The sequence below is a fragment of the Echinops telfairi genome, unplaced genomic scaffold, assembly GCF_000313985.2.
Source record: "Echinops telfairi isolate 266 unplaced genomic scaffold, ASM31398v2 ScPeMD7_23;HRSCAF=83, whole genome shotgun sequence".
NCBI lineage: Eukaryota > Metazoa > Chordata > Mammalia > Afrosoricida > Tenrecidae > Echinops > Echinops telfairi.
In genome coordinates this window covers 27567639-27595207 of record NW_022103920.1, presented here as the reverse complement: position 1 = coordinate 27595207, position 27569 = coordinate 27567639, and the positions used below count along the sequence as shown (strand labels likewise).

The following is a 27569-nucleotide window of genomic DNA, read 5'->3' as shown; positions in this document are numbered from 1 at the left end:
AAGAATCAGGGAGTATAGTATTTCTCTAAGGAGAGAGAAATGTTGCTATCAGAAAAAAATCACCTGGCAAGCTTACTCAACCCTATCAGGGGGTGGCGTGTGTGTGTGTGTGTGTGTGTGTGTGTGTGTGTGTGTGTTTGTGTGTAATGCCTCATTTTTAGGTGGAAAACCTAAAAGCTCAGAGAAATTCTACAGCTGGTGGAGAGACCGAGAAGGACCAGAAATACACTGGCCCTACTTCTGTCTTCTCCGTCCAGCGTGCTCTCTCTTCAAGGAGCTTGGGGCAGACGTACGCGCTACAGGCATTATTTGGCAGACCGGGTGACCCGCTCCACTCTACAAGGTCAGCGGCTATGGAGAAGGAGGTCAATGCCCTTCAAGGGGCTGACGACCTAAAGGAGGACACAAACTGGAGCGGACACAACCAGGGTGAGAAGTGGGGAGGGACGCCGCCACGCCCGCTTGCAGTGTGCACAGAGCAGAAGCAGCGATGCTCTAAATGTTACACACGGAGCTGGGGCCCTTCCTCTCAAGTGGCAAGTTCAGGCTCACCTCCACCCAAAGGGGGGCTACACGCCCCCCTCCTGCAACTGGACGGTGCTTCTCCTTCTTGAAAAGACTCCCACCTGTCGTCATGCCCAGCGGGCCTCAGGCCAGCTCTGTGAGCGTCCAGATAGAACTGAGCTCCAAAGGATGTTTGTGGCCTTTCAGGGAAAAAGCACCAGGTCTGTCTATGAGCTGCCTCTGGGAGGTGGGGGTGTCAAACCATCAACCTTTTAGTTCATTGCTCTGTGCTCAAGTGTTTGTGCCACCCAGGAACAGAGTAGATGCTCAATGCCTGAAAGCCCCACACTCCCCTTTCCCTGTAATACTTTGCATCTTCCATACAAGAGGCATGGAGAGCTGTTATCCAGAGAAAGGTAGTCCTGAAGTTCTAGAGATATTTTGGCCTAATTGCAAAATCAGGGAATAGAAAATGAAGGGCCACACCGTTACCTTCCACGATTGCTATTTCTTTGGCTCTCCGATTTATACTCTCTTATACCCAGGACACAGGCAAAGGGCATTTTTCCAGGGGGGTTACTGCTCCTTGATCTACACTCCCACTGTGCTCTGGGCAGGTCACCCTAGGGAACACGTAAAGAACTGAGAACTCCCTCTCTTGAAAGGTCAACTTGAACTCTTGTTGACACAGTGGTCCCCAGTTTACAAGGCAGCTTCAAAAAGTTGGTGGAAAAATGGAATTGAAAGATAGTGGAATTTTCCTATGAACTTTTTGGCAGCTGCCTCATACTTACTTATTTACATGACTGGATGAGAGTATGGGGAGCCGGACCCCAGACCACGCTAATGACTGAGGAAACACTGGCAAAGACTGAAGTATCAAAGCACACATGGCTTTGTGTTGTGAAAGGCAGACAGGGCTTCCCATCCCAGATTGCCTGCTTTAGTCTTTCCATCGACGCCAGCAGCCCTGCCCTGCTCCAAACCAGTCTGGAAGCGGGGCTTGGCAACTGCTCTGAACTGTTCCAGCCCAGTCTCCTGAATGGTAGCAAAAACTCCTCCTCTGAGAAGAGACTGGAGTTTTGGGAAGCAGCCAATTGCCATTTTGGGCCATGAGAAGGATTGCCCGCTGAGAAATACCATTCTGGGCCGAGCTTCTGGCTGGCTCACTGCTGATAAAAGCACCAGCGAGTAAGACCAACGTCCATATTGAAGCAGAATTCTCCAAATGTGTTCAACAACAATGTCACGGAAGGATCATCATCTCCCCCTATTCGTCCCTTATGTGACCGCCACAGTGGCCAGCCCTCCTCCTAACGGCCACTTGCCTACACGCCATATTACGGATGAAAACTCGCTCAGTTCAAGAGGGAAAACAAACGCTGGAGCCAGACAGCTGTGAACAGCAGAGCTGAAATTCTAACACAGATCTGTGTGGCAGCAAAGCCCACAGTCTCTCCACCAACTGAAGTTCAGAGATAATTAATACCTGGATGCCTAAGTCCTGGGGTCTGGCTCTCATTGGCTGATTAATAAGCAAAGAGGGCTGCCTGCTTTTCACCAGGCCACTCGTTCGACTGTGTTTGAAATACTAAAAACAAACAAAAAAGCCAGTTGCCATTCAGTTGACCCCGACTGTGGGGAGAACTGGGCGCTGCATAAGGTTTTTACTGGCTGCTTTCTTAGAGGTAGATTGCCGGTACTCCTGGGCGGATTCCAATCCCCAACATTGATTTAGCAGTCACACTCTCTTAACATCTTGCACCATCTGGTTGGGGATGGGGGTGGGGGGGTCCAAATTTCCAAAATAACCTAGTAAGATCATCCTTTCATTCTAAAAGTTCCCTCCCACTAGAAACCAGTAAGATACTACGGTAGGATAAACTTCCCCAGAACTTAAAAAAATGTGAGCATTCTCATATTAAGCCCATGCTTAGTCAGTGGAGAACGCATCCAGTCCATGGAAATAAAAAGCAAAGACTTCCTCTTTCAGTGGATTAACATGGTGGAGGTGGGGATGGGGATTCAGGTCTTTATTGACTTCTTAGTTCAAGAGACCCAGATTCCCTGGCGGTGTAACCTGCATCTGATGTGGACGCCTTCTCTACTACAGTCCCATGCGTGCTATGCATCTGGTTCAAGTGCAGCAGGCGGCAGCGCCCGAGAGAGCAAACAGCCTCAGAAAGAACCTGAGCTTCGAACAGATTCAGAAACATACACTATCTGTGAAGTAAAACAGCCAGGAGGGACAAAAACAATAACCCACAGACCCTAAACCTCTCCCCAACAACAAAAGAGCCCCAAAAAACAATGCAATCCCAATCTGACATTAAAAACCCAGCGTATGCCAATTCTAGAATAAATCTGATCAGTTAGATAATGCAGGGTTGCCTGTAGTTTAATTAATTTCTTGACAATATTCTTGGTGTCAACTCGGACGGGATCCATCACACATGCTGCTTGGTACCAGCCCACTACGACTGAGGCCTTGGGAGAGCTATTTCAGCAGAAGTGACACTCTTTCCTCTCCGGGAATTGTTTAATCCTTTGAAAGGACCATTCGCCGTGTGCTCCAGAGCCCTACGTTCAGGTTGTTTGAAACGAGGAGAAGCAGGTAGCCTAACAAAATCACAATTCATGTAGCAAGATGAATCACCATACCCCGGAGACTATCAGAAACAATTAAAAGGAGAGAGAGGGGGAGAAGGGAAAATTTAAAGTACCAAAACAATAAATAATTTTTTTTTTTTTAAAAAGAAAGAAAAGCAAAAGGTCTCAAGGTCACTGTGAAGGGAATCAAGGCAGGTGAGAGGACAGGCCGCATTCTTAGAGAAGGTACAATATTTCAATCCCTTTACCTGATGCTGTTACCAGGAGGCTGTCTGAGGCACCTGGTCTACAGGATGAGGCACTAACAGGGTTTATGGGACAGCGGAAGGCAATGGTGGTGGGAATGACAAGGGGTCTGTCTGAACATGCAGGTGGTTTCAGTCCAGGGGTTTCAGCACGCCAGGCACCCACCTGAGACGTGGCCAGGGCTGAAACGGCACAGCCTGCGGGTGCCACAGTTAAATCTATGGAGGGTTTTGGTGGCAGCTGGGGGGAGGATGACTTAGGGAGGCTCTCCTCATTTATGACCCTGTTCCCTTGTGGCACACTGGTGGGAGGCAAAGCCACCGTTTTATGATCAACTTTGGGCCCTGCGTTCGAGGCCCGGCTGCTATCCAGGAGAACTTTGAGTTGGGGGTGTGGTGGAGAAGGAGTCTGGGAGAGCCCTGGCTTTTTTGGAGGGATGGGGGGCGGGTTTCCTCTGTCAACACGTGCTGCACCGGGAGTCTTTAAACTGGTCCGACCAACTGGAGGGTGGGTGCTGCCCTCCCCCGTGGGGGGTGCCCCCGGCCTGGGGGGAGCACCTGCTTGAGGGCTTGTAAATCTTGACAGCGCTTGGGTCACGGTGTTCCGAGCGAGCTGTTTGGCCACTAGGTTGTCACGACTCGTGGGAGAGACATCTCTGGAAGGGGGACTTTGAGTGTTGTTTCCATTTTGGTCCTGGTCATTGTTAGCATTGCCCTGAAATCTAAACCTCACTGCTTGGACCCGTGGGGTTAGAGCCGGATGCAAAGCCGCATTGGCACATGGTGAATGGACAGTGTGCGTAGAAGGAGCCTGCGCCGGGTAGTTCTGGGCGGCTGCGTTTGGTGTCTGAATGGCGGGAGGGGCAGCGTTACTGGGAAGAGGGGCTGTGCTGCTTGGTGTATCTGGCCCTGAGCTAGTACTCGGTCCATTTTCCTCAATTTTGTTTGTACTCGGAGGCGGGATGGTGGGTGGAGAGGACACAATCAAGTCAGCATGGGAAGCCTGTCTGTCAACCCCAGGCCTGGCCAGTGGGGCAGTGGCGCCCCCACTCCCCTTTGCACTTGCAGCTACGAGGGGGCTCCCGGCAGCAGGCTTGGCAGGCACCGTCAGAGGCAACTTCTTCACGTGGTCGGTGCTTTCCACCCCCAGGTCGGTCTGACATGCCACAGACCCTGTCCCAGGGCCTTCTGTGCCCACGGATACGGAAACCCAACGCCTATCTTTCGCCTTCCGAGGAAGAGAGAGACTGGGCTTGCTGTCGTTTCCCCTTTTCAGCTGCTCAGTCATCTTCTTCATCTTGTCGATCTCCCCTTTGAGGTCAGTCGTGTGTGCTTCCTCGCGGCTCAGCTTGGCACGGAGCTGCTCCCGCTCGGTATCAAACTCGGACAGCTGCTTTTCCATCTGAGCTTCCATCTCCGCACTCCTTCGCTTCTCTCCGGAGAGCTCCTCCTCCAGGCCACTGGCCCTTTTCTTCTCCTCCTCCAGCTGGGCCAGGGCTTCTTCCACCTTCTGGGCCTCCTCGATGACCTTGCCCGAGAGCTGCTTGCACTCCTTGACCAGCATCAGCACCACGTGCTTGTTCTTGACCCGCTCCTCCTCCAGCCGCGCAGCCAGCGTCTTGTGCTCCTGCTCCAGGGTCTGGAGCTGCAGCTTCTCCATTTCCAGCTGAAAAGACAGCACAAAACCACTCTGATTAATGCACCCAAACAAAACAGACCGGAAGACGGATATTTTGTGTGTGAGATTCTTAGGCATTTTTCGAACAATGACCTGGGTTAGCTAAAAGGCCAAGTTTCCTAAATGCACTATGTGATGAGAGATACAATTTTAAAGCCGTGGCGTTTTCTTCATCGTTTCTAACGGTGACGTGCTTTGGGCTGCCTGCAATGCCACGGGTCCACAATGTGCTGTGATGAAAGAGGCGAAGATTTGAAAGGCTCGTGAAACGGGAGAAAATGGCGTAAACAGTTTTGTGGAAAACGCCGAAGTTATATCAAGAGATCATTTCCTCAATCTATTAAAGTGAACTATAAAAAAGGAGCAGTAAACTCTGATGCTTCATATCATAACATGAAGTTTGGAAGGGCTGCTTTTGCAAACCCAGAGCTCTGGAGGGAAGTGAATAGTTGTGTGTGTGTGTGTGTGTGTGTACACGGTGGGGTGGGGCACGCTTTAGGCTTTAGAATTACTAACTAATCTTTGAGGTACAGCCTGATGTAAACTGCTGACAACAGAGGGCTGCAGATAAAGCCTACGCCCCCATACCCGCTTATTGTATTACCTAGCAAAGTGATTTAATAACTCTGAGCGTGGTAAGATGGGCTGCCATGGAAACCATATAGGATAGTTCTTTCAAAACCAAGGAGTTGAATCAATAGAAGCAGTTATTATAACGATAATCAACATCAGTGAACCCAGAGTCTGAACTCATCTTCCCTCTCCAGCCCCTGTGTTTACTTGCCTAGGAGACACTGTACTGTAGCAAGCTCTGCTGCTTCCAAATACCTCCGAACAGGGTTCTCCCTCAGGGTCTTTGGCCTTCATTGTCTGTCTAGAATTCCTTTCACCGCACTCTTGCAAGCAGGACTCCTGTGTTAAGTGGCCTGTGCACGGCACAGAGTGACTGCGGGAGGGGTGAGTGGGAACTAAATGCCAGCCCTGCCCGACCGGCTGAGCCGTGTGCCCAGGTACGGGCTTCACCTGCCAAGACACAGGCACACCTGCATATATCGTTTTCTTTTCCTGAAGCACTGTCTGCTCACCAAGTCGTAGGAGGGCCCTGAGGCTGGGGCTTTCTAGACAGGACACGTGTCTAACTCTTCAATCTGGAGAGGGGACTTTTAAAAGCTTATATGATCTGTCAGCACAACAGGTGGGCTCCCTTATTTCTGGCATGCCTCTGCTCCACTGTCAGCTTTTCAATGAGCCTTTCAAGGAGTCCTGTGGGAAATAAGCTCCCCTGACGACCTGTACTTCCACCACCAGCTTGCTGGTGACTGTGAGGATGGCATGAGTCTGGGCAGCAAACGTTTCATGGTGTGGTACACGCGGACGCCCTGAGTTGGAGCTGAATTGATGGTGGCTATCTAGCTACCCTTGTGCTAATCACGTGTTTGGTACCTGCCTTCCTCCACGAGCAGGCGACCCCATGAGGGCAGGAGGAGGATTGTACTTGCTGCCATGTTCCCAAGACCTCGACTGGTGTCTGCTGCACGGGGGTGCTTCCTGAAGTGTTGCGTGAAGGAACACAATGAGTACAGCTCAACAGGAAGGACAAACGTCCTAGCAGGGAGGGGCTTTCACCGGACAGCTCTAGAGACACGGCACTCTAGCATGTCTAAGCAGCTTCTCTCGTCTCTCTGAGAAACCTCCACCATGGAGGGCACACCCTCAGCTGGGACGCAGCAGTCGGCTGGCCCATAGCCTGTCTTCTCCATTACAGAGGGTCCATTGCTGGTGCACATGGGCCACAACAGTGACAGTGGACCCGCTGATGAAAGATTTCGAAAGGATTTCCATCCCCTAGATGTCAGATATAAATATACACTCCAGAGAGTCAGCATCTATCTACATGCATTTCCCCCCCGTCAGGAACAGTGGCAGGGCTCCCAGGCTCTATTAGTTGTTGGGGGATACTTTTGACCCTGGGGGCGAAATCCATGATCCGATTCCCTTTATTGTCACAGCCCCCCCCGCCCCCCCAGGGGAATGTGGCCCACTGCTCAACTACGGGGTCAGAAAGAATGAGTCATTGACTTTTGGACTCTGTCCTGCTTCAGAGAGCCACCGCTGATTACACTGGGATGAGGACCATGCACAGGTGACCAGGAAAATGAATAATTCCCCAATAACAGTTAAGGGCAGCTGCTTATTATATAAATTCTATCCTACCATATGAAATTGAGAGAACAGTATTATTGCCTATTACCTTTCTACATGCATTTTATTCACATGAGCCCTACACAGAAAATTAACTTTGTAAATAATTAAAGAACTCTTCTAAATGTTATCAAATAAGAGGTCGCTGCGAGAACGGTTATGAAAAATTTTCACGCAATTTACATCACTCCCTGCCACAGAGTCCAGGTCGACTCTCAGTGACCCAGTAAGGCAGGGCAGAGCCGCCCCTGGGAGTTTTGGGACTTCAGTGACTCACCACCTTCTCTCCTGTCGTCTTTGAGACTCGCTTCATCAGTTGTCTCTTGTTCTTTATAAATAGTTTAATAACCCCCTCTCTACCGGCTCCTTCAAATCTGTATGTCAATGGCATTTTTATATAACGCGTGTAATGAATACTAGTACACGAGAGACAGCGATATAATTAAACAACTGTGAAGTACATCCGAGAAAATGCTACTACTGGTAATAGTGGAGTAACTTTGTTAGATGAATGGTCCTGTAGATAACAATTGTAAATCCTGGAGAAAATATAAAAGAACAACTATTTGAAGGTCCTAGAGAGCAACTAAAAGGCATGTGCAAGATGTGTGTCCCTCCATGTTAACTAAAGAATTCGAAGGAATGGCATAATTCAGAGCCCAAACGATGAAGGGCTTGCCATGTTTCCAGCACTAAGGAACACACAATACACATAAAGAGAGCTTAACTCTGCCATCAGGTAGCCAAGTAGCCTTGAAAAGACCCGCAGCACAGTGGTTAAGTGTTGGACTCCCGAGGCAGACTTTCTGTGCTCAAATACAGGCTCTTCCACTTGTTAGTTCGGAAAACAGGCAAATAGCACGGTTCACACCCTCTGCTATCTTGTGTGATGTCCAAAGTGGGGGAAGTAACGGTACCTACTATATAATGCCAAAAGATCGGATGAGTCATTTCAAGAGCAGGGTGTACATGAAATCATCTCCGAGCATATTATTTTCTCAGGGAGTCCATCAATTTCTCTGGATTTGATCATGTGGCCTCGAGACAAATGGTCTCGTCTTTTCCAAGAGGCTTTGCTTCTGTCCTATACTTTTTGACTTTTCCCATGATCAATAAGGTAAATTTATCCCAATATTATCAGAAATAGCTCTTTAATAGCTTGTTGGGTCAGCACACCAGGGGTTTAAGTGTGCTTAAAAGTGAACAAGCAGACCATCCGTCATGTTCACACCTTCTGGTAAACCATTGGGGTCTACGAGGTGCCACGCTAGCTGGCAACTACCATTCCTTTCAGTCTTTGTGAGGAGACCGTCCAACAGAACCACGATAAAAAAGGCTCCCCAGCCTCCTGTACGCACTGACTGCAGTCTTCTAGTTGCCTCCACCGCGCTAAGGACCTAGCAATTTCTATTTCTCACGCCCGCATTTAAGGGGGGACTGCGGGGAAGTGCTCAGGGAGCTGGATCATCCAACACTTTTGCAGGGCAGAGCAGATTGTGGGACAGAGTGTGGATGGACTGATGCAGCCTCACTGGTAGTGAGAAAGTAGGTGGCTCGCCAAGAATAGCACCCAGACGAGGAGTCATGAATGAAGAGTCACCTAGCACGTTTCCACAGAATGAGGGGGGAAACCCCGTGGGTGGGAGCAGAGCAGCAATGTAAAGGCAGGGGGAGCAGATACGGTCACTTATCAAACAGGAACACAGAAAGTATGTTTGCTTCAGCCACCAAATATTTTGAGGCCATTTTGCTCTATTTCTTCTTGCTCTCGCAAGCTTCTGCTACTCGGTGTACCCTTGTCTCCTTTACTTGGTCCTGCCACCCACCTGCCCCATCCTTATCTGCACAACAGGGCAATGAGAGCATCGTGTGAGCGGATGCATGCAAATGAGTGCACAGCAACACACAGATGTACGTTTGTGTTGTGTCCTCATGGGTCTGGAGCTGCCAGCCAGTGAAGTACTTTGGGCTCTGCAGTTCTCTTGTGCCCCTTCTCCTTAACCGACAGCAGTGTTCCCAAAGTGGGTGATACTGCCCCCACTGGGGGCTGCTGGAATGATGCCGGAGGCTGCCAAAGCACATGCCTACACATTATCCTGGATTATGGACTATTGTACACAAATGTTTGATTGCTGGGGGAAGGAGGGTGCTAAGGAATTTATTTTCTGAAAAGGCAAGCCACATAAGTTTGGGAACCTAAAGTCTAGAGCAGTGGTTCTCAACCTTCCTAATGCTGCAACACTCATGTTGTGGTGACCCCCCAACCATAAAATTATTTTTGTTGCTACTTCATCACTGTCATTTTTCTACTGTTATGAATCAGGTGACCCCTGTGAAAGGTTCGTTCAATCCCCAGAGGGGTCAGGACACATAGGTCGAGAACTGCTGGTCTACAGTGTCGAGTGAGGGGAGGTGTAAGTAGAAATGAACACGGTATTCTCCTTTACAGCATTCCTTGGCGTCAAGGAGCTTAATCCACGTCGCTCCCTCACCATCATGCCGCAAAGCTCCTGGGGAGTCAGAACGCATTCTGAAAGGTGCCAGTGACATAGCCAACAGGGACTATGGCATGGGCCCCAAGTGGTCACTCCTGTGCAACAGGTCCGAAATATGGTTCCTAAAAAATGCTCCTGTAGATGTCGCCCTGCCATGTCCTCACTAAAAAGTAAAAGCAAAAAGCTCTTTAAAAGATGCCCGTATTCTGTTAGAACGTGGTTGTTATGAAATAGAGAAGACGAAAAACAAATGATAGAATAAAGTACTGTTATTTATGATAGGAAGACAAAAACAAAACGAGACATTAAAAGAGCAACAAAACAAATGATGGCATGGCTGCGGCTTTTATCCCTGCCTGTGTCACGGGAATGTCCCACTCGACGGTGCTCCGTGGCAGCTCTCACTGCCATCAGTGAATGCTGACTCCTGATGACCCCTGCTGGGTTTCCAAGAGTGTAACTTTACAAGCGTAGAAAGCCCAGTGTTGCTCCCACGGAGTTGCTGGTGGTTTCGAACTGCTGATCCCATGGAAACAAGCCAATGCATAACCACTACACCACCAGGGCTCCTCTCCTACATAGAGGCTATCAGACACCTCTAAGTGTGCCTGATTTTGACTCCTAGTTTACTCCATATGTCAGAGTGGAACTGCCCCGCAGGGGTTCCCAGGCTGTAACCTTACGAGAACAGATTGCTAAGTCTTCCTCTTGCAGAGCTTCTAAGTGGGATCAGACCAACTTTCCAATTAGCAGCTCAATGCGTAACTCTTGTGCCACCAAGGATCCTTAGGGAGGCGATGCTGTCATGTTGTTAGAAGCCATCGTGCTGGTTCCAACTGCTGGTGACCTCACATACAGCACAGAATAAAGCATTACCTTGGGCTGTCACGCTCGCAGTCTTTGCTGTGTGGGAGCCAGTTATTGCAGTCACTGTGCCAATTCATTGAATGGAGGGTCTTCCTCTTGTGTGTGTGTTTGTACCCTCTACCAATCATGAAGCCTCTCTGCAGGTATTGGTACCTCATAATAACATGTCCAAAGTATGTAAGATGAAGTCGCACTTCTCTCACTTAAAGGAAACATTCTGGCCTCTGAATTTGATGTTGATGAAGACTACAAGACATGGACTACAGAAAGAAGAACAGAGGCTCAATAGTTGCTTTCTTGGTCTTCCTTGTAGCTAAGGAGAAGGCAATTGGCCAAAGCCTGGCCAATCAGATGCAAATGCCCTAGGCTTCCAGTTGGCAGTGAGCGATGCACAGCAGCAGGGCCACCGAGGTGCCACTGGGGACCCAAAGCCGTGATGGCAGTTGGGCCATGGTGCTGCCTGGAGTCAGCAGGGTGCAGGCAATAAGTTCTAGCTCCAGGAAGTTCTTCAGCAGAAGCATCACCTGTTACAGACTAGACCTGTAGTGAGTGTTTGGCTAAGCTGCTAGCCGGTAATAGCTGGCCCCCAATTTTCCCAGTATGGTGAGGCAAAACTGTAAACCAACGACTACTTTGTAATAGTCAATAAACTTCTTTCCTGTTACATGAAGAGGCATTGGTTTAGGCTGCCATGACTCACGCCGACTTCACGTGCAACAGCACAAAACTTTGCCCAGGTTTGCTATCTCGTTGGCCATTGCTCTCCTCAAAGCCATGGGAAGCCCCTGGGATTTTTGAGTCCCTCCCACCCTAAGAGCCCGGTAGTGCAGTGGTTAAAGAGCTTGGCTGCTAAGTGCTAGGTCGGTGGTTAGAACACACTGTTCCAGGGGAGAAAGATGCAGCTGTCTGATTCCTTAAAGACTTGGAAACTCTATAGCACACCTCTACTCGTTCCTACAGGGTGACTATGAGACCAACAGAAATGGACTTGGTGGCAGTCGGTTGGGTTCGGTTTTGGTCCAACCTGGAGGGCTCATTTTCTAGCCCTCTAGTGGACGCTATTCTACTGTACTCCATATGGCTTGAATTGGCTGATTTAAAAGAAAATCATTTTGATGATGGCAGCGTATGTGCAAATGTGCTTGATACCCTGGATGAACATATGGTTTGTGGTAAGAGAAGTAAGAGCCCCAATGAAATAAAAAAACAAAGAAAAAAATCATTTTGTCGGGGGCTCTTACAACATTCCATACATCAATTGCATCAAGCATATTTATACATATGTTACCATTCTCAAGAATCAGATAATCTTTATAAGTAGATTGCCAGGGCTTTCTTCCTCGTCTGTCTTCATTGGACGCTCCAGTGGAATCTGTCCACCTTGCTGGTGTTTAAGACACCCAGGGCATAGTTGCCAGCATCCCAGCCATGCACAAGCCCCCTTAGTAGGACACGGCCAGGTGGCAGACTGCCCGGCAACTGGGCACGTGATCAGGAGCTGACACCGAGAAGAAGCACTATCTAACACTCAGAGCGAGTCTCGAGCTTTTTCAACGGTGAAAAGGACTTCTCCCCTTTGAATTGCCTAGTCATTATTTTTTGGCTTCTTATTTTTAAAAGGTTTGCTTGAATTAAAAAACCTTTTCTTATTCCATGCCTAGAAATTACTCTTTTTTAAGTATTGTTAATACAATGCCTGGAAAAAAAAATTACTTCCTCCCTTATTTTCAAATAAATTAGAATAGCAATTCTATTAACAGATGATGTACAAGGTAAAAATACTTAGTTTTAAAATCTAAATATCCTTCAATCCTCCCATATTACTGCCTCAAGAAGAGAAATAGCTGCCCTCCCCACCCCCTGCAGAGTTCCCCATGAGCTTGTTCAACATGCCTTTACTGATTCATCCATTTGCCTAGCGGGCTCTCTCCCAAATGTCCCTGGCACACAAAGGACCACACAGTTAACCCTGGGGCGAGTCCCTACAGCAACCTATGCGTGAGGGAGGAGGACATCTTTTCAGGAGGCCAGTCAGAGCAGTCCTCAGACCAAATGCCTTACAATTTCCAATGAGATAAGCCCAGGGTGGGATAATAAATCCTTGAGCTGAAGATAATGGCCTTTTACCTCCCCAGACTTCTGGTCTGGCAGTGGCTTAAAGAACCAGGCACATTTATAAAAAGTGGATTTTTTTCCTCCTTACCCCTTTTAGAGTTTAAAGTTGACACTTAATCTGGACTCAAGGGAACTGAAGATATTTGGATAAAATATTTACTTGCAGGACTAAAAGTGACAGGTAATTTTATTGTTCAAATAAAAAAAGATAATGATGATGATGATGACGCCGACAGCTTTGGTATTTCTGGTCCCTTCAGTAGCTGTGGCATTTTCTCTATAAATAATAGGCAGGGCAACAGCTCAAATTGTCGACTGTCCTTAAGACCTTCCTGCCAGTGGGACCTGACGCTGAGGCCGCACAGCTGATGAATTCGCCATAAAGGGCCCGGTGGACCTCGAATGGAAGGAGACAGGCTCATTGCACAGGCGCCTCCAGGATTCCCAGGACAGACACCATGTCCTGTTATGGTCAGACAATGAAACCTTTCATTTAATTTGAGATGACTCTTCTTCTTTCTTTTCCCCTAAAAGAGAAATGTAAATAAAATGGAGAACGGAAGCAAAAGCTAGTGAAAGATGCATCTGGTATGGAGAACAGAGGCACACACACACACACACACACACACACACACACACACACACACACAAGAGTAAAGGATGCATTTTGCCAAGGGGTGAATGAAAACAGAAACATTGGTTTTTGATAACACAGCATAAAAGCTTCATTATGAAATAGCTCCTTTGACATGTTAAGAACATAATTGAAATGCACCCTCTCCAAGAAACAGAAATGCCTTTCAGTGACATCAGCGGAAACCCAGGGCTCCCCTTGCTGTGGTTTGGGGGGACATTTGCAAATCTGCAGAGATGGCAGCGGTTTCCTGCAGGCCTTCAGAGGAAGTTTGCAAAGTCGGAAGCCAAGCAGTTTAATGGTGGCCCACCTCCAGGACAGGCCGTCCGTCTCCTTTCGATCCTCTCCAGCACTTTCTGCTTTAGACCGCATGACAGACAGACGGCGGGCCGACTGTTGGTGTGTGTGTGTGTTTATGCAAAGATAAAAATGATAGGGACGAGAAACACGTGACGTGACGATATTATAAACACTCGTTATGCAGCGCATTCAGGTTACTCGTCAGCCAGGTGCTGTGTGAGATACAGAAAGGGGCTCTCTGAAAAGAACAAATACCAGGAGCATTTTAATTCATGCTTTAATACATGGGAGAGCATATTCGTTTGAATTCTAGGAAGACTAGACAGCATTCACTTCTCTGCCTTCCTCATCTCCCTTTTCAAACCACAGTCCCAGGCCCATCTCAGAAGGACAAAAATCACTCTTCTGTGGTCTATTATGGCTGATCACAATACGTGTTTATCACTTTGTGATCCTTGAATCATGGATTCAAGTCAACAAATATGTGTTTGTGCTGCTGGGGACGGGCTGGGTGAGGCAGGTTTAGAGGAAACACTTGCGAACAGGAGGCCGGAGGTCAGCGTCTGGCACCGCCAGGCAACTCCCAGGGGCACGTTTGAGATGAACCAGGGCTGGAGGCTGACAGGCTATGAGATGGATAGACCACGTAGATTTTCATCCTCCTCTGCCCCTGCTGTGCCTCATCTCCCAAGACAGGAAACGAACAAGTGCAACAAACCAAACAAGCAGAGTAAAATGATGGCGAATTGCAAAGAGGTAGTGTAGATGGTCCGGTAGCTGCCCCACGATCACAGCGTCCTGACGCAACTGCTGGATTACCAGCACGCGGCCGAGCAGATGCTCCTGGCATTAGAGCAGGAACGGCCAAGGGGGAATCCATATTTGAAAGAAAGCATCAGAGTTCCAGGAAAACATAAAGGCCTTCATAGTATTTCCTTGATGGTAGAACATTATTTTTATTACTAATTACTTCTTACGGATACCAGAATCTTGTTGGCATTGCACATTTCTGAAATTTTCACCCTACGCTTGCTGAAAATCTTTCAGAACAAGCGATGCGCTCCGCTTCCTCATCCTACGCGGGGTTACAGGGGAAGGATGGTCTAAAGGTGCATTACCTTCTTCTGCCTGCTCTCAGCGGCAGCCAGCTGTGTGGACATCCGCTCCTGCATCTTCCTGCAGTGGGCCATGACGGCTTCCAGGATGGAGAGCGGGTTGGTACAAACTGGCTTCTTCTCTTTATCCCCAGCACCTGCTTCATAGTCTCTCTGGAGCGCCAGGAATGGGTCATTTAAGTTAAATCTCCCATATCGTTCCTGGATAAATACCTCCTTCCGCCGAGCCTAGGACAAAATCAGAGGAATGCATTGGAGAAAGGCCTGAAATTACATGCAAAGACAGTGATGATAATGTTTTGTGATTATGTTTCCATATGGAAAATGCAACAGTGTTGTGGTATGTAATGGCCTAAGAAATCAGGCCAAGCGAGGGAAATGTGACCCTAGCCCTAGCCAGCCTGCAGGCCATTCTGTCTCTTTCCAATGCTATTCCTTTCAGAAGCCACCACTGCCACTCGGTGCCAACTCATGATGACCCAATACACAGCAGAGTGGCACGGTGCCTCGTGGAGTTTTCAATGGCTCAGGTTTGGGAGACTCTCTAGGCCTATTCCCCCTGGTGCTTCTGCATGAACTGTCACTGCCCACCAAGCAGTCTTGTACGTTAGCTATTTGAACCATGCAGAGACACCTGGCTTTTCAATCACAAATGATAAATATATTTTCCCACAATGCCCCTCTTCCTTTAGGATCTGACTTAAAGGTGCACTCTTTTCAAACTCGAAATAAGTTTAGGAACACCAACAATTAATACAGTTTGCAACGCACATTCAAAAACAAAAACCAAATTACCCCTATAATTGCGGGCATTATCATATTTCAAATCACAGATAATTATCAGGTAAGTATCCCTCCAAAAAAGGCCTCTGTAAGTTTTGTGTAACCAAAAAGAAATTACGAAGATGTTCCCTAGAAAAGAAAACACTTCCTCAAGTATTTGATGGAGGAAAAAAAAAATCACAATAATCAGATTTTGTGGATTTTGATCAATTATAAAAGCCTTCAGAAAATTTATGACAAGGCAAAGTATTTCTCATCATTTCCAGGCAGGTATACTTCTCAGGACCTCACTAAAGAATGCAACCTCATTTTATTATAAATGTCAACCACATCAAAGTTAATTTCGCACCCTTATAATAAACACCAAATGTGATATTCTATAATTAGCCTACGACAGTCTGCGTTAAAATGGGAAACAGGAGACACATATTGAAAAGCAGCAGCTTTTCCCTAACTTAGGTCATTTTGGAAAACTACTAGGAAAAAAAATCAATGTCACTGCCAATAGAAAAACTAAATTATGCTTAATTGTCCAAAATGTTACACGCTTTCTAATGCTATATTGCATATGGCTTCTCACTTTATAAGCAATTGCCCTGAATAAGTAAACTGTTCCATTTTTAGATTGCTGTCGACAAGCCAGCAAGTAGATAAACACGAGTTAAGATGACAAATGGGAAAAGCTAACAGCTCTTTTCCTTTTTACCAAACTGGATTAAGAAATAAGAATTATAAAAAGGGTTCATTTCACTGTTGCATTTAGGTTAGCTTTTAGAGCTCATGCTAAACTTAAAAGAGAGTAAAAAAATCCCTAAGCCTCTCTAGAGTCTTCAAATTCAATGTAATCCATACATTGAATTATCACTTGAGGAATAAAATTACAGGTCATTTCCTCTTGTCCTTCAGTTTTCTCTTACAGCATATGCAGTGCTGTGGTCCTTCTACCTCTGGATTAAAACTTGAGCAAATCAGGGTTGTTGTTTTTTCCCTGATTGCTTTTTGTTAGTATAAGCCCTATAGTAGCTTTAAGTCAAAAAACAGTCGCAACTTGCAGGAGAGTGTGCAACGTCATTCAGTAGACTAGCAGCTTCCGGTTCCCAGCTAGGATGTGCTGCAGGTCGACATCCATCACAGCAAGGGCACAGGTGTGACAAGCTCTCTCGTCATCCGATCTTCTGTATTCTTCCTAAGCTGCTTTATCCCCCTCTGGGTTAGAAGTCACCAAAAACGGAGGGTGAACAAGAGGTAAGGGGAGCAGGACCGTTGCACTGAACTGGTTCAGTTGGGTGTTTGTCACTCCTTCAGAGAAGTCCTCTTACCCCCAGGATGAGGTCTTTCCAGGTACCGTCGCCAAGTAGGCCATGCTTTAGGACAGCCCACATAATCTGCAAGGTCCACTACAAAATTGAAATGTGGCCTCTGTTCAAAAGAAGGTTAAGCATTTCAGGATAGCAAGGGCACCCCTCACTGCACAGGCTGCATGCCCTTTTAGCTTGTCCTATGCATACACTGGGGAAAAGAGGGGGTTTTCGACTCCTATAAAGAGTTACAGCCTTGGAAACTCAAAGGGGAAGGTTTACCCTGTTCTATAGAGTCACGACCAGGAGTTGGCATCCACTCAACGGCAGTGAGCAATGCATGCTTTCTTACTGTTTCCTACGCTTTGTGTGTTATGATTGACTGGATAACGACTTGGATTTTTATGTAAGTACTAGAATCCAGAGTTTGTCAGCTGAGACTCTACTTCTTTCTAGACATCGCTCTTGAATCTTAACCTCATTGCTACTTTTAATGCCCATGGCCCAGACTCAAGCAAAGCATTTGTCTCAACACATGATCACTGCAGTCACGTCTCCCTTCACCTGCACAGAAGAGCTGTCGTGCCTCGATCCCATCTCCCCTCAGCCCAGCAAGACTGCAGAAGAAACCCACCATAAGACACCAATTCATTCCCTTGAAGTCCTTCTCTCTGGACTAGAGAACGGAGCAACAACGGTAGGAATAGGAAACCTTATTCTTTAACCTCCAACAACTGGAGTCTTTTATATCCTCAATGTGGTTAAAGTGTTTCAAAGTCTTAACACTGGTTTTCAAATATTACTTCTGAAAATTTGCATCTTGATCCTTACTTTAATATCTGGTATTTACATCATGGATCCCTTGCTGAAACTCCCATTTTAACAACCCATTGTAACTACCTGGTGTTGACTCACCTAACCAACATCTTTCATGACCCATCATACTTGTAACACAAACTAAAGCCTACTTTTGATCACACGGATTTATTCTTAAGGCAGAATGAACTTTTGAGAAGTGGGTTAAAATTTGTTTTAGGCAAAATTTAAAAGGTAAGTACCTAAATCAAGGACCTGTATCCAGCTTTGCCCAATTGATTTTAGGGTCTGAGATTATTTGATGCCATATACTTTCTTTACCAGTGTAAAACACTTGTATTTCTTTGTATTGTATTTGGCTTAAAAAAAAAAACCATTTTATTGGGGGCTCTTGGCGCTCTTATCATAATCCATTGTGTCATACGTAAACATCCGTCCATTGTGTAAAGCCTAAATGTCATTATTCATTTTTATCATGAAGTCAAAGACACATACATTGTTGTTGTCGTCGTCCTTGGGTGCCACTGAGTGGATTGCACCTGACAGTGGCCTCACGGACGGAGGAGCCCTGGCCCCAGAGGAGGGTTTGCTGGGCGGAATCTCCACGGGAGCTGACTGTCAGGTCTTTCTCTCACCTATCCATCCTCTGGGAGAGTTCACACTGTCAACTTTCCAGGAAGCAGCGGAAATCCCTTTTCTATGTAGAAATTATGGCTCTATCTATGCTCTTTGCCATCTAAGAGAGTCTGGCCTTTTTCAGTTTTGAAAGGAGAGAAAAGAATAGACCTATTTGTTCCCTAAGATGCTTTATGTTAACAAATCTGATTTCTTTTAAATCATAAAAGCCCAGAAAACCCCAAGTAAATGGATATCAGAAATGACATGCATGCCGTTAACATGAAAGTGAACCCTGAAGTCATGTTTATCATGACCCTCTGTAATAATTTTGTTCTATGATCACATAGGAATTTGTGCTTTGTGGAGAGTCAAGATGAATTTGTTATAGTCCTATAAACAGCATTTTAGAAGTGGGCAATACTAAGGCTTCAAATAAGTTCTGGTTTATAGCATTTCTATCAGACTTATAAATACAATTTCAAATTTCCATTTTCACTCTTTGGTTTTAAAAAATTCACATTTCAAATACGACATGAAGAAAGATGTCATAAAGTGAACTCTCCTAGCACTCAGACATGAGACAAATGATCTAACGTCTGGCTCTTAATGTCTTTACATATTTAGTATTAGAATAAAACATGCCCATCTAGGTGTTCATTGATCCTTACCAGAGGAAAACAGAAAATAATTTCCCTATGTCCATCTGCCTCCCTCTCTAGCGAATGAGATTTCCCAGTTGGGGGTGGGGGGCGAGAACATAAGCAGATCTAAGTATAAAACGAGGAACTTAAGGCAACTTGGAAAGTCTACGATCCAACCACCAGTCTCCCCATTATTAGGATGTGGATTCTGACTCATACTGACCCCATAGGAGACAGAGCATATCTGCTCCTGCAGGTTTTTGAGATTAAACCTTATGGCAGTGTCCCCAACCTTCCTAACACCACGACCCTTTCACACAGTTCCTCGTGTGGTGGTGACCCCCCCAAGCATAGCATGTTTTCCGTTGCTACTTCATCACTGTCATTTTGCTACTGCTATGAATCGGTGACAGGTTGAGAACCACTGCTTTATGGGAACAGTTACTCTTATGGAGTAGCTGGTAGGTTTGACCTTCCGATCTTGTGGTCAGACCCAATGCTTAGCCCACAGTGCCACCAGGGTTCCTTCAAAGGACTACAGAGGCCAGCATAGGTGTTGTTAGGTGCCACCCAGTTGGTTCCTACTCACCCCATGCAAAACAGATCATCTATCAAGCAGGGGCACTTGCACTAGCTGGCATCCTTTCACAGGAGATGCAGGAGGTGGGGGATGAGCTCTTGAGTGAGTGGATGTAACCTAAAACAGCCTTAAGAAAATAAACTATGGAGCCCAGAGATCCCTAAGGAATGCACTGAAGCCACAATTCCTTGTTGGAAGAAGCAAAATCTATTCCTCAGGGGACAATCTCATCAGGAACCTGAGGAAGAAAGTAGGCCAATGCCAGACTCATTTATGCAGAGCTAATTCTAGAAGACAAGAAGATCAAGGTAGACTAAGGGGACCCCAGAAAGGACTTGGGTTTAGTTCCTCAATCTGGAGCCAGGAAGCCCTTAGAGGGCCATGCAGATGATGGGACTGAGGTAGGGCCACTCAGATGTCCAAGGTGGCGGAAGTGGTGAATATAAAGGATTCTTGGAACGGAAATTGCTCCGGGTACCACAAATTGCTCCGGGTACCACATAAGCCTCCTCTTATGCGCCTCGCAAAAGACTGATGATTTTGCTTCCCTTGATTCAGGAAAGCATCCATAACTGAACACATGTCAGAGCCATCCCTTATGTATCTCCTTTAAACCGACCAGATGGTTGTTCCTTGTCATATCCCTGTTTTTGTTTTTAATATAAACCATTTTATTGGGGGCTCTGAGAGCTCTTAGAACAATCTATACATCTATTGTGTCAAGGATATTTGTACCTAGGTTGCCATCATTTTCAAAACATTTTCTTTCTACTTGAGCCCTTGGAGTCCGCTCCACTTTTTTCCCTCCCTGCCCGCTCCCTCATGACCCCTTGATAAATAAGAAATTACTATTGTTTTGTATGTTACACCCCCTTGTCTCCCTTCACCCATGATTCTGTTGTTCATCCCCCTTGGGGTGGGGGTGGGGTGTTATATGTCAATCATTGCAATCGGGTCCTCCTTTCTCCCCCCACCTTCTTCCTACCCTCATGGTATCGCTACTCCCACTGATATTCCTGGGGGTGTTTATCTGCCCTGGAGCCCATGTGTCGAGCTCTTATCTGGAGCAGAGTGCATGCTCTGGTCTAGCTGGGTTTGTAAGGTAGAGCTGGGGTCATGAGAGGGAGGGCGTGGAGGAAGCATTAAAGACCTAGAGGAATGTTGGGTGTTTCGTCGGTGCTATACCACACTCTGGCTGACTTGTACCTTCCTTGTGACCTTTCTGTGAGGGGACATCCGAATTTACAGATGGGCTTTGGGTCTCCACTCCGACCCCACTCGTTCGCATCAGTATGATTGTTTTGGGTCTTTGGATGCCTGATACCCGATGCTGTCAACATCTCATGATCCCTTGTCATTTCCCTGTTGAAAGAAAGCCGGCTCTTATGCTGTCTTCCTTTGTCACAGAGTCATTAGCTGCTGTGCAGAGCATGCCAACTCAGGGTGACCCCTGTGAGCAGATTGGCATTGTGCTCTGCAGGGGTCCAGCTTGGGACCTTCTGAAGCTGGCTGCTGGCACTGTCTTCAGAGCTCTTCCTGGGTAGATTGGGAGTGCCAGCCTCTTCAGCTAATAGTTGAAAGCTTAACCTCTTGATCTACCCAGGCACTCCTCTGGAAAGGAGCACTCGCCTTTAATGTACAGGTAGCTCACCAATGACGAATGAGTCCCATTTCTAAGCTTGGCTTTTAGGTCGAATTTGTATGTATGTTGGAATGGGTAGGGCTGGTTCATTAGTCAAATGCTTGTCTTAGCTTATAGTTTGTTAAACCCTTTCACTGCGTACGACACATTAAAGAAACACTTCCAGATGCACCTACACACACTTAACAAAATCATACGATAATAATAATGTTTTGATATATGTTACAATATATCAGACATTTGTTATTATGGAACATTGTACATGCCTTGAATTTTTAATAAACTGGCATTACAAGTCATGTAAGGACATATTTCAGATGTTCACATCCTGGGGTTGCGTATACGTTACTTTTAATAAGGATAGATAAACAACTCAGCTATGCTTACATACATAAGAAGACCATGTAACAAAACACGGGTGAACTGATTTTCAACCTCAGTGGAGGGGGCCTTGCCCTTCAGAAGAAAGGCCTGCATGTGCAGGTGGTTGCCTAGGTCATGGAGCAGAATGACTTCAGCATGAAATACATTTCAAGGAAATGAATCATTATGAAGACACAGATGATAATTATAAAACCGGACTCCACTTAACTGGCTTTTCAAACCTAACTACACTAACAAGTAAAAACAGAATTTCATCAGCATCGTCAATCTTACCGAGTCCAAGGCAAGGCGTGCAATGCAGCCGTCATTTAGGAGAGCTGACAGAGCGTCCGCCTTTGGTTTCCACTGCTTGAGAGACTCAACACAGGTAGCTTGAACACGATCAAGAACATTACACAAAATACATGCCATACCCCTTGTGTCATGTTATTATGACCCATGGTGACTCCATAGGCTACAGGGACGAACCTTGCTGGAACCACAATGCCACCAGGGCTTCTTGCTTTGTACTATTCACGGACTCCAAAAGGAGCCCTAGTGGCACTGTCAGACAGGTATTAGACTGCTAACTGCAAGGTCAACGGTTCAAACCCACTAGACTCTCTAGAGGAGGAAAACGAGGCCATCTACTTCTGTAAATACGACAGTCTCAGAAACCCTAAATAGCACCATTGTGAGTTGGAGTCCAGCTGATGGTGGTGGGAGGAGAGAAAGAAAGAAAAAAAAGGGGATGTGGGGTGGGGGGGGTGGCCTTTGTGGCATTGTAGGCTGATGTTAGTTGGTCCAATTTTAATCACATATCAAATATAATGCCAATCCTTTAAAAATGTATTGAAAAACGTATAACTAAAATAATTTTATCTTATAAAAATCTGGAGTACGTCGGTAACATTTAAAAAATAATACTAATAAAAATAACCTTTATGGAGAGCTTATTACTTATTGCTAGGTACCTGATATTCATTTTTTCCTACTAATAAGCCAAAGGGAGAGCCATTATTTTAACTCAAAAGTAGACTGAGACTTAGAATGATCCAGGTACTTCCTCAAAGCTACTTCAACAGGAGCAGAAAGTTCACCTGAACAGGCTTATTCCAAAGCCAACATTTTTTAAAGTCTTCCCAGGCAGCCTTACTCCAAAGCCTAGTTTTTAACTATTTCTACTGCTTATAACTAGAGCCTTTTGGCACATAAGAAAAAGCTTCAAAAATAAATACTTCTTCAAATTATAGTCAAGTCAGTAGAAAGAAATTATGTTTAAAAGGCAAAAATGTTAATTTTCCATATGTCCTCCTTGTCATTTTGCCATTATCTATACATTAATAGAGTTTAATCAGACTTAAATAGGCACTAGGCTCAATATTGTCCAGAGGCTATAACACTTCAGTGCCAATACAGTTCTACTTTTTAACAGTTTCCACTTATGCTTCTTTCAAACTCCTGATAATTTAAACATTTAGAACGATGGAATGGCATTCACACAGATAGCATTGCTAGTCCAGGGCATTGGCAAGGCTGCTGGGGAAGTCTGTCCTTAGCACTCGCCTACTCAACACAGCTGTCACTGTCTTGAATGCCAATGACACACAAGTCGCAAGGGATGGCAAATTTAGGATCAAAGGATGAGTTCAATCTGATAGACTTTCACAGGAATAAACATAAGTCCGTTCTTGAGGACAATTACAGAAGCAAGTATAGAAAACAGTTTGGGCTTCAATAGGTAATATATTCAAAAAATGAGCAATGCAATAGAAATTGCCACCTCCCAACACCCCTCCCCTAATAACTCAACTTTTGACTTCATTAACTGAAATGAGGTGCCAGAACTAGAGAATCCCAGAGTTAATGGGGCTCACTTTTGAGAGAAGTATTTAAAGAATGATTAATAAAAAAAGATCTGCAGGCAAGACCGATGAGAAAGCACAGAGGGAACTAGGGGTACCCAGAAGGGGCCACGTCTGCTCTTTGAGCACCTGAAGGCATTTCTTGTGGAAGAGCTATTTGGCAATTTGTTGACATAACTCCCAAAGCACAAAGTTAGGACCATTACAAGAGTACATAAGGGCCAATGCTGCTCCACAGCTACAATGGGCTGCTTCGGATTGGAAGCAAATCTCTGACTCTGGCTTGTGTTCCAAACACGTGCTGATAAAAGCACGTGCAGAAATGAAGATGGGGCTCAGCTGTCACACCTCCTTCCAACCCTGAAATGCCATGATTCAAAACTCAGAGGGACAGAAAGCATGTAGGCGGTTCTACACGGCCCATATGAAACTTTAATCAATCCTCTGTCCTAGTGGTGAGGATTCAAATACACCAACATTAGGTGATGTGAAGGGGTCATCTAAGAAGAAAGGGGGCAAAATAAGACTTGGAAATAAGGCGGCATTGTGAGAGAGAACAGGGTTAGCAAAAAGGTGAGTTTCAAAACACACGCAGGGACACATAGCATTGGGTGCTTTGCAGAGTGGAACAGCAATGCAGAAATGCCAATCTTTCAGAGAAAAATAATCACTGCCCTTTAATGTTCCCAAGGGCTGGGAAATTCACTAGGTAGGACAAAATAACAACTTCCTGAAGTATGACTTGAATATGGAAAGAATCTACAAAGCCCCTTTCAGTCAACACATTTCAGAGACAGCTGATAGAAAGGGGGACACACACGGGTCACAGGAATGAAAAGGGGGTCATGGTGCCACAAGGTTGCCATGCAGTATTGGAGCAGCATGTCAGAGAAGTAAATGGTAAATTACAGCAACCCAACCCCAGACCCCACAGGGGTGCTTGCTGAGGGCAAAGGTAATACAGAGTGGGTAGTAGTAGAAGGCAGTTCTACCTATCAATTACAACCACGTGATCAATTGCAAAAGTGAGGTTTGAAATTTTCAATGTATTTTCCTTTTATGTGTTTATTGCATATCTTTCCTTCATTCAGGTATGATATATCAGATACAATTGGACTGTGTTTTCATTTATATTTATGATAAATGATTGATGATAAGTATATATGGCTAAAGAATTGTGTACAGATGCCAGGTTGGCAAGGGGTGGATTGATATAGTTTATTATGCCAGCCTGGCTGATAAATACAAGTAGGATTAACTGAAGGGCGGAGAGATAATGGCTCAGTGAGCCTCACCTTTCTTGTCTCTTGCTCTTTGATCATCGGACCAGTGTACGGCTACCTTGCTCGTTCTTTGCCTCAATTTATAGGCTACACTACCTGTGGGATGCCTAGCCTGTGGACTGTGTCTCTGTAAGTTGAGGTCCCTTTAAGGCATCTCTGGAGCTGGGGACTGGCAGTTGGGACTGGTGGTTAGTTGACAGTTGGTGATCTGTCTTGTGATTGGCTGCTGTGCTGAGATAGCCTCACTCTATAAATAGAAGGATATCAGGCAGCAGAGATGATGAGAAGGACTGCTAGTCTCTCACAACTCTGAGCCATTTGTAGTGCTTATAATTTAACTGTTCATTTCTTATATATCTGTATATAATTTAACAGTTCATTTCTTGTTATATATCTAATAATCTTTATAACAAAATATATTTAATTATCAGCAATTTGGTTTTATCTCTCTAGAGAACCCTATCTAACACAAGGGGTAAATTCTCCCCTCCCACTTTCCTGGCCTAACCAGTCTGCCACCTTCAATGCCCTACCTGCTTACAGACCTAAGAGTATGGACATGTCAAAATTGTTATGCTGGTAATATATACGAACAGTCTGAATTACATATGAAGACTTGGATGCATTTGATCCCTGGGGCTAAATCTGGATGTCACCAATAAGCTGGGAAATTTCTCGTGTAGATCACTCTAATAGCATTTATGAAATGACTTGCTTTGCAGAAGTCGGCGCCAATAGCAATTGTTCTCCCCTCTGGAATCTCCTAGCACTTTAGGCTGACCACGTATGTCACCGATCCATCCATCAGAGCTCATCTCGGCAAGCAGAGTAAGCTCAGGCTCATCTGTGAAAAGATTACTTTTATTCCCCAATGAAGTGAAAAGTGGCACACAGTGCCACAAGGCTCCACTTTCCTGTCCAGAGTAGATACGACGATCAGTGCATTTAAAGGCGAAAACCAGTCTTAATACATCACTCTAGGGGGCCAGCAGTGTAATACACAGGAAATCTACCTGCCCCCTCCCTCCCTCTGCTACATTAGTTCTGCGCATTCTTTTGGTAGGCAGTTCCAGCCATGCTTTCACATCTTTGTGACTTGCAGAGCTACTCAGTGACCTTAGTTTTGATTGGTAGAAGCTTTCCACTGCTGAGATTATTCATTCCTCCTGACATGAATTATGAATAAATGAACCTTTCATATTAAAGACCAAAATAACATTAAATTTCATAAATGGTAATATTATCCCATGTTAGTAAAATACTAAATCTATCAGCTTAATTAAAATTGTTTTTATTCAAAATAACACACAGTCACTACTCAACAAGAGGAAATGATAAGAGAAGCAAAAAACCCATAATTCAATCACCAGGATGCAGTCAGTATCAAGTTCCACTTGTATTCTTCATGATATTTTCTTTTTCTAAGCAGTGATTCAAACTAGCTATCACGGCTCCACGGAAATCTGTGACCATGGGTTTTCCCATGTGACTTGCTGAGGGACGAGATACCTCAGTGGTCGAATGGCTCCAACTCAAAACAGCAACGTTTGGGGGAAAGAAATCTGCTCGGTGTTTGTCACTTTGCTCGATAATCGAACCGAAAATCCAACTTGAGCCAACCTGCCCAGGCCACTAGTGAGTCACACGCTGAGGACACGAAGGGGCGACACTGAGCACCAGGCTTGCTCAGACAACACCCAGTGCCTGTGTCAGTGCACTGCGCCTGCAGCACTGTGCTCTTTAGCCTCGTATCTGTGTGAACTAACTCTCCTACCCATGGCTCCAAAGAACGTGAGTGGCACCAGCAGCAAATAGAAAAATGCTACAGAGCAAAGAGAAAAACGGTGAGAATCACAGAGTTAAAGAAAGGGATCACTGGGAAATTTGAATCGGGTCGCCGCTTGTCTGATTTGGCGGCTGACTACAGCATGGCTAGGTTGACACTGTCAACACTTTTGAAAGGAAAAAAAAAAAAAGAAGTAATTAAAGCAGCTAATGTAGCCAAAGATGTAAAATCGTTAACCATGAAAAGGGAACCCAAACCACCGAAGAGGTTGGAAGTTACTGTTAATTTAGATAAATCAGAAACAACTCTATGGACTAGCCAAGACAGTGATATGCAAAAAAGGCTAAAGGCCTCCACAGTGATTTAAAGACCTGGAAAAAGGAATTTATAAGAATAATTTTTGAGCCTCAGAATCGATTATTTGGTTTTCCATTATTTCTATGGGAAAAATACGTTCAGTTCTCAAACTTTTGGGTAAGTATTCGAATACGAGTTTCAAATGAGTTGAGTTTCACAGCTGAAGTAGCACTGTGTTTTACATTTTAACAGTTTAAATAGTACTTGATATATGAAAACTACCATTTTAAAATTCTCTGTTCATTTAGTTTGTTTCAAATTGTTCTCTATAATGAACAGCAACCTGTGGGGATTTTATTTATTGGGACAAAACAGCAGAATTAGTATAACCAGACTAGAAAAGAAGCATATCTTTAAGGCTTTTGGAATCCACGCCTAAATTCCACTTCAGAGAAATGTTGCACCAGCAGCACAAAGCTGGCTATTTCCCCTGCTGGGCTCCTTTCCTCCCTCCCCTCCCCTCCCCAGGATGCATTTTCCTTTCCATGTTGATCCCTTCCTCTGGTGCTCTTAAACTTGTCCTCTGTTGATTTAATTTTTTATAATGTTGTTGTTTCCCTGTTATTTTAATGCAAGCTTCAATTCTGCCAAAATATTTTAATTTCTCATGAATAACCACATGAGGTAAGGTTACACATAGGCTGACTGATGGCCCCTAAAAAGACACTGTCCAGTAAGGGTTGCACAACTCATCCAAAGGTTAGAAGTTCAAACCCACCAACAATTGCTCAGGAGAAAGATGAGGCTATCTGTTCCAGTAAAGACACAGAGT

General features: G+C 45.4%; 1 protein-coding gene across 2 annotated transcripts in view; it reads right to left on the bottom strand.

Moving 5' to 3' along the window:
• Positions 1-27569, bottom strand: part of CTTNBP2 (cortactin binding protein 2) — a 146348-nt gene that overhangs the window by 75732 nt on the left and 43047 nt on the right. Inside the window, exons 2-3 of one of the 2 annotated variants that reach the window (XM_045288873.1) lie at positions 14769-14993; positions 3526-5025 (exon numbers count right to left, since the gene is read on the bottom strand). In XM_045288873.1, the coding sequence (XP_045144808.1) occupies positions 3526-5025; positions 14769-14993 (1725 nt within the window). Of the gene's footprint in view, positions 1-3525; positions 5026-14768; positions 14994-27569 lie in introns of those variants that run through there. The other variant, XM_045288874.1, reaches the window with a different exon arrangement.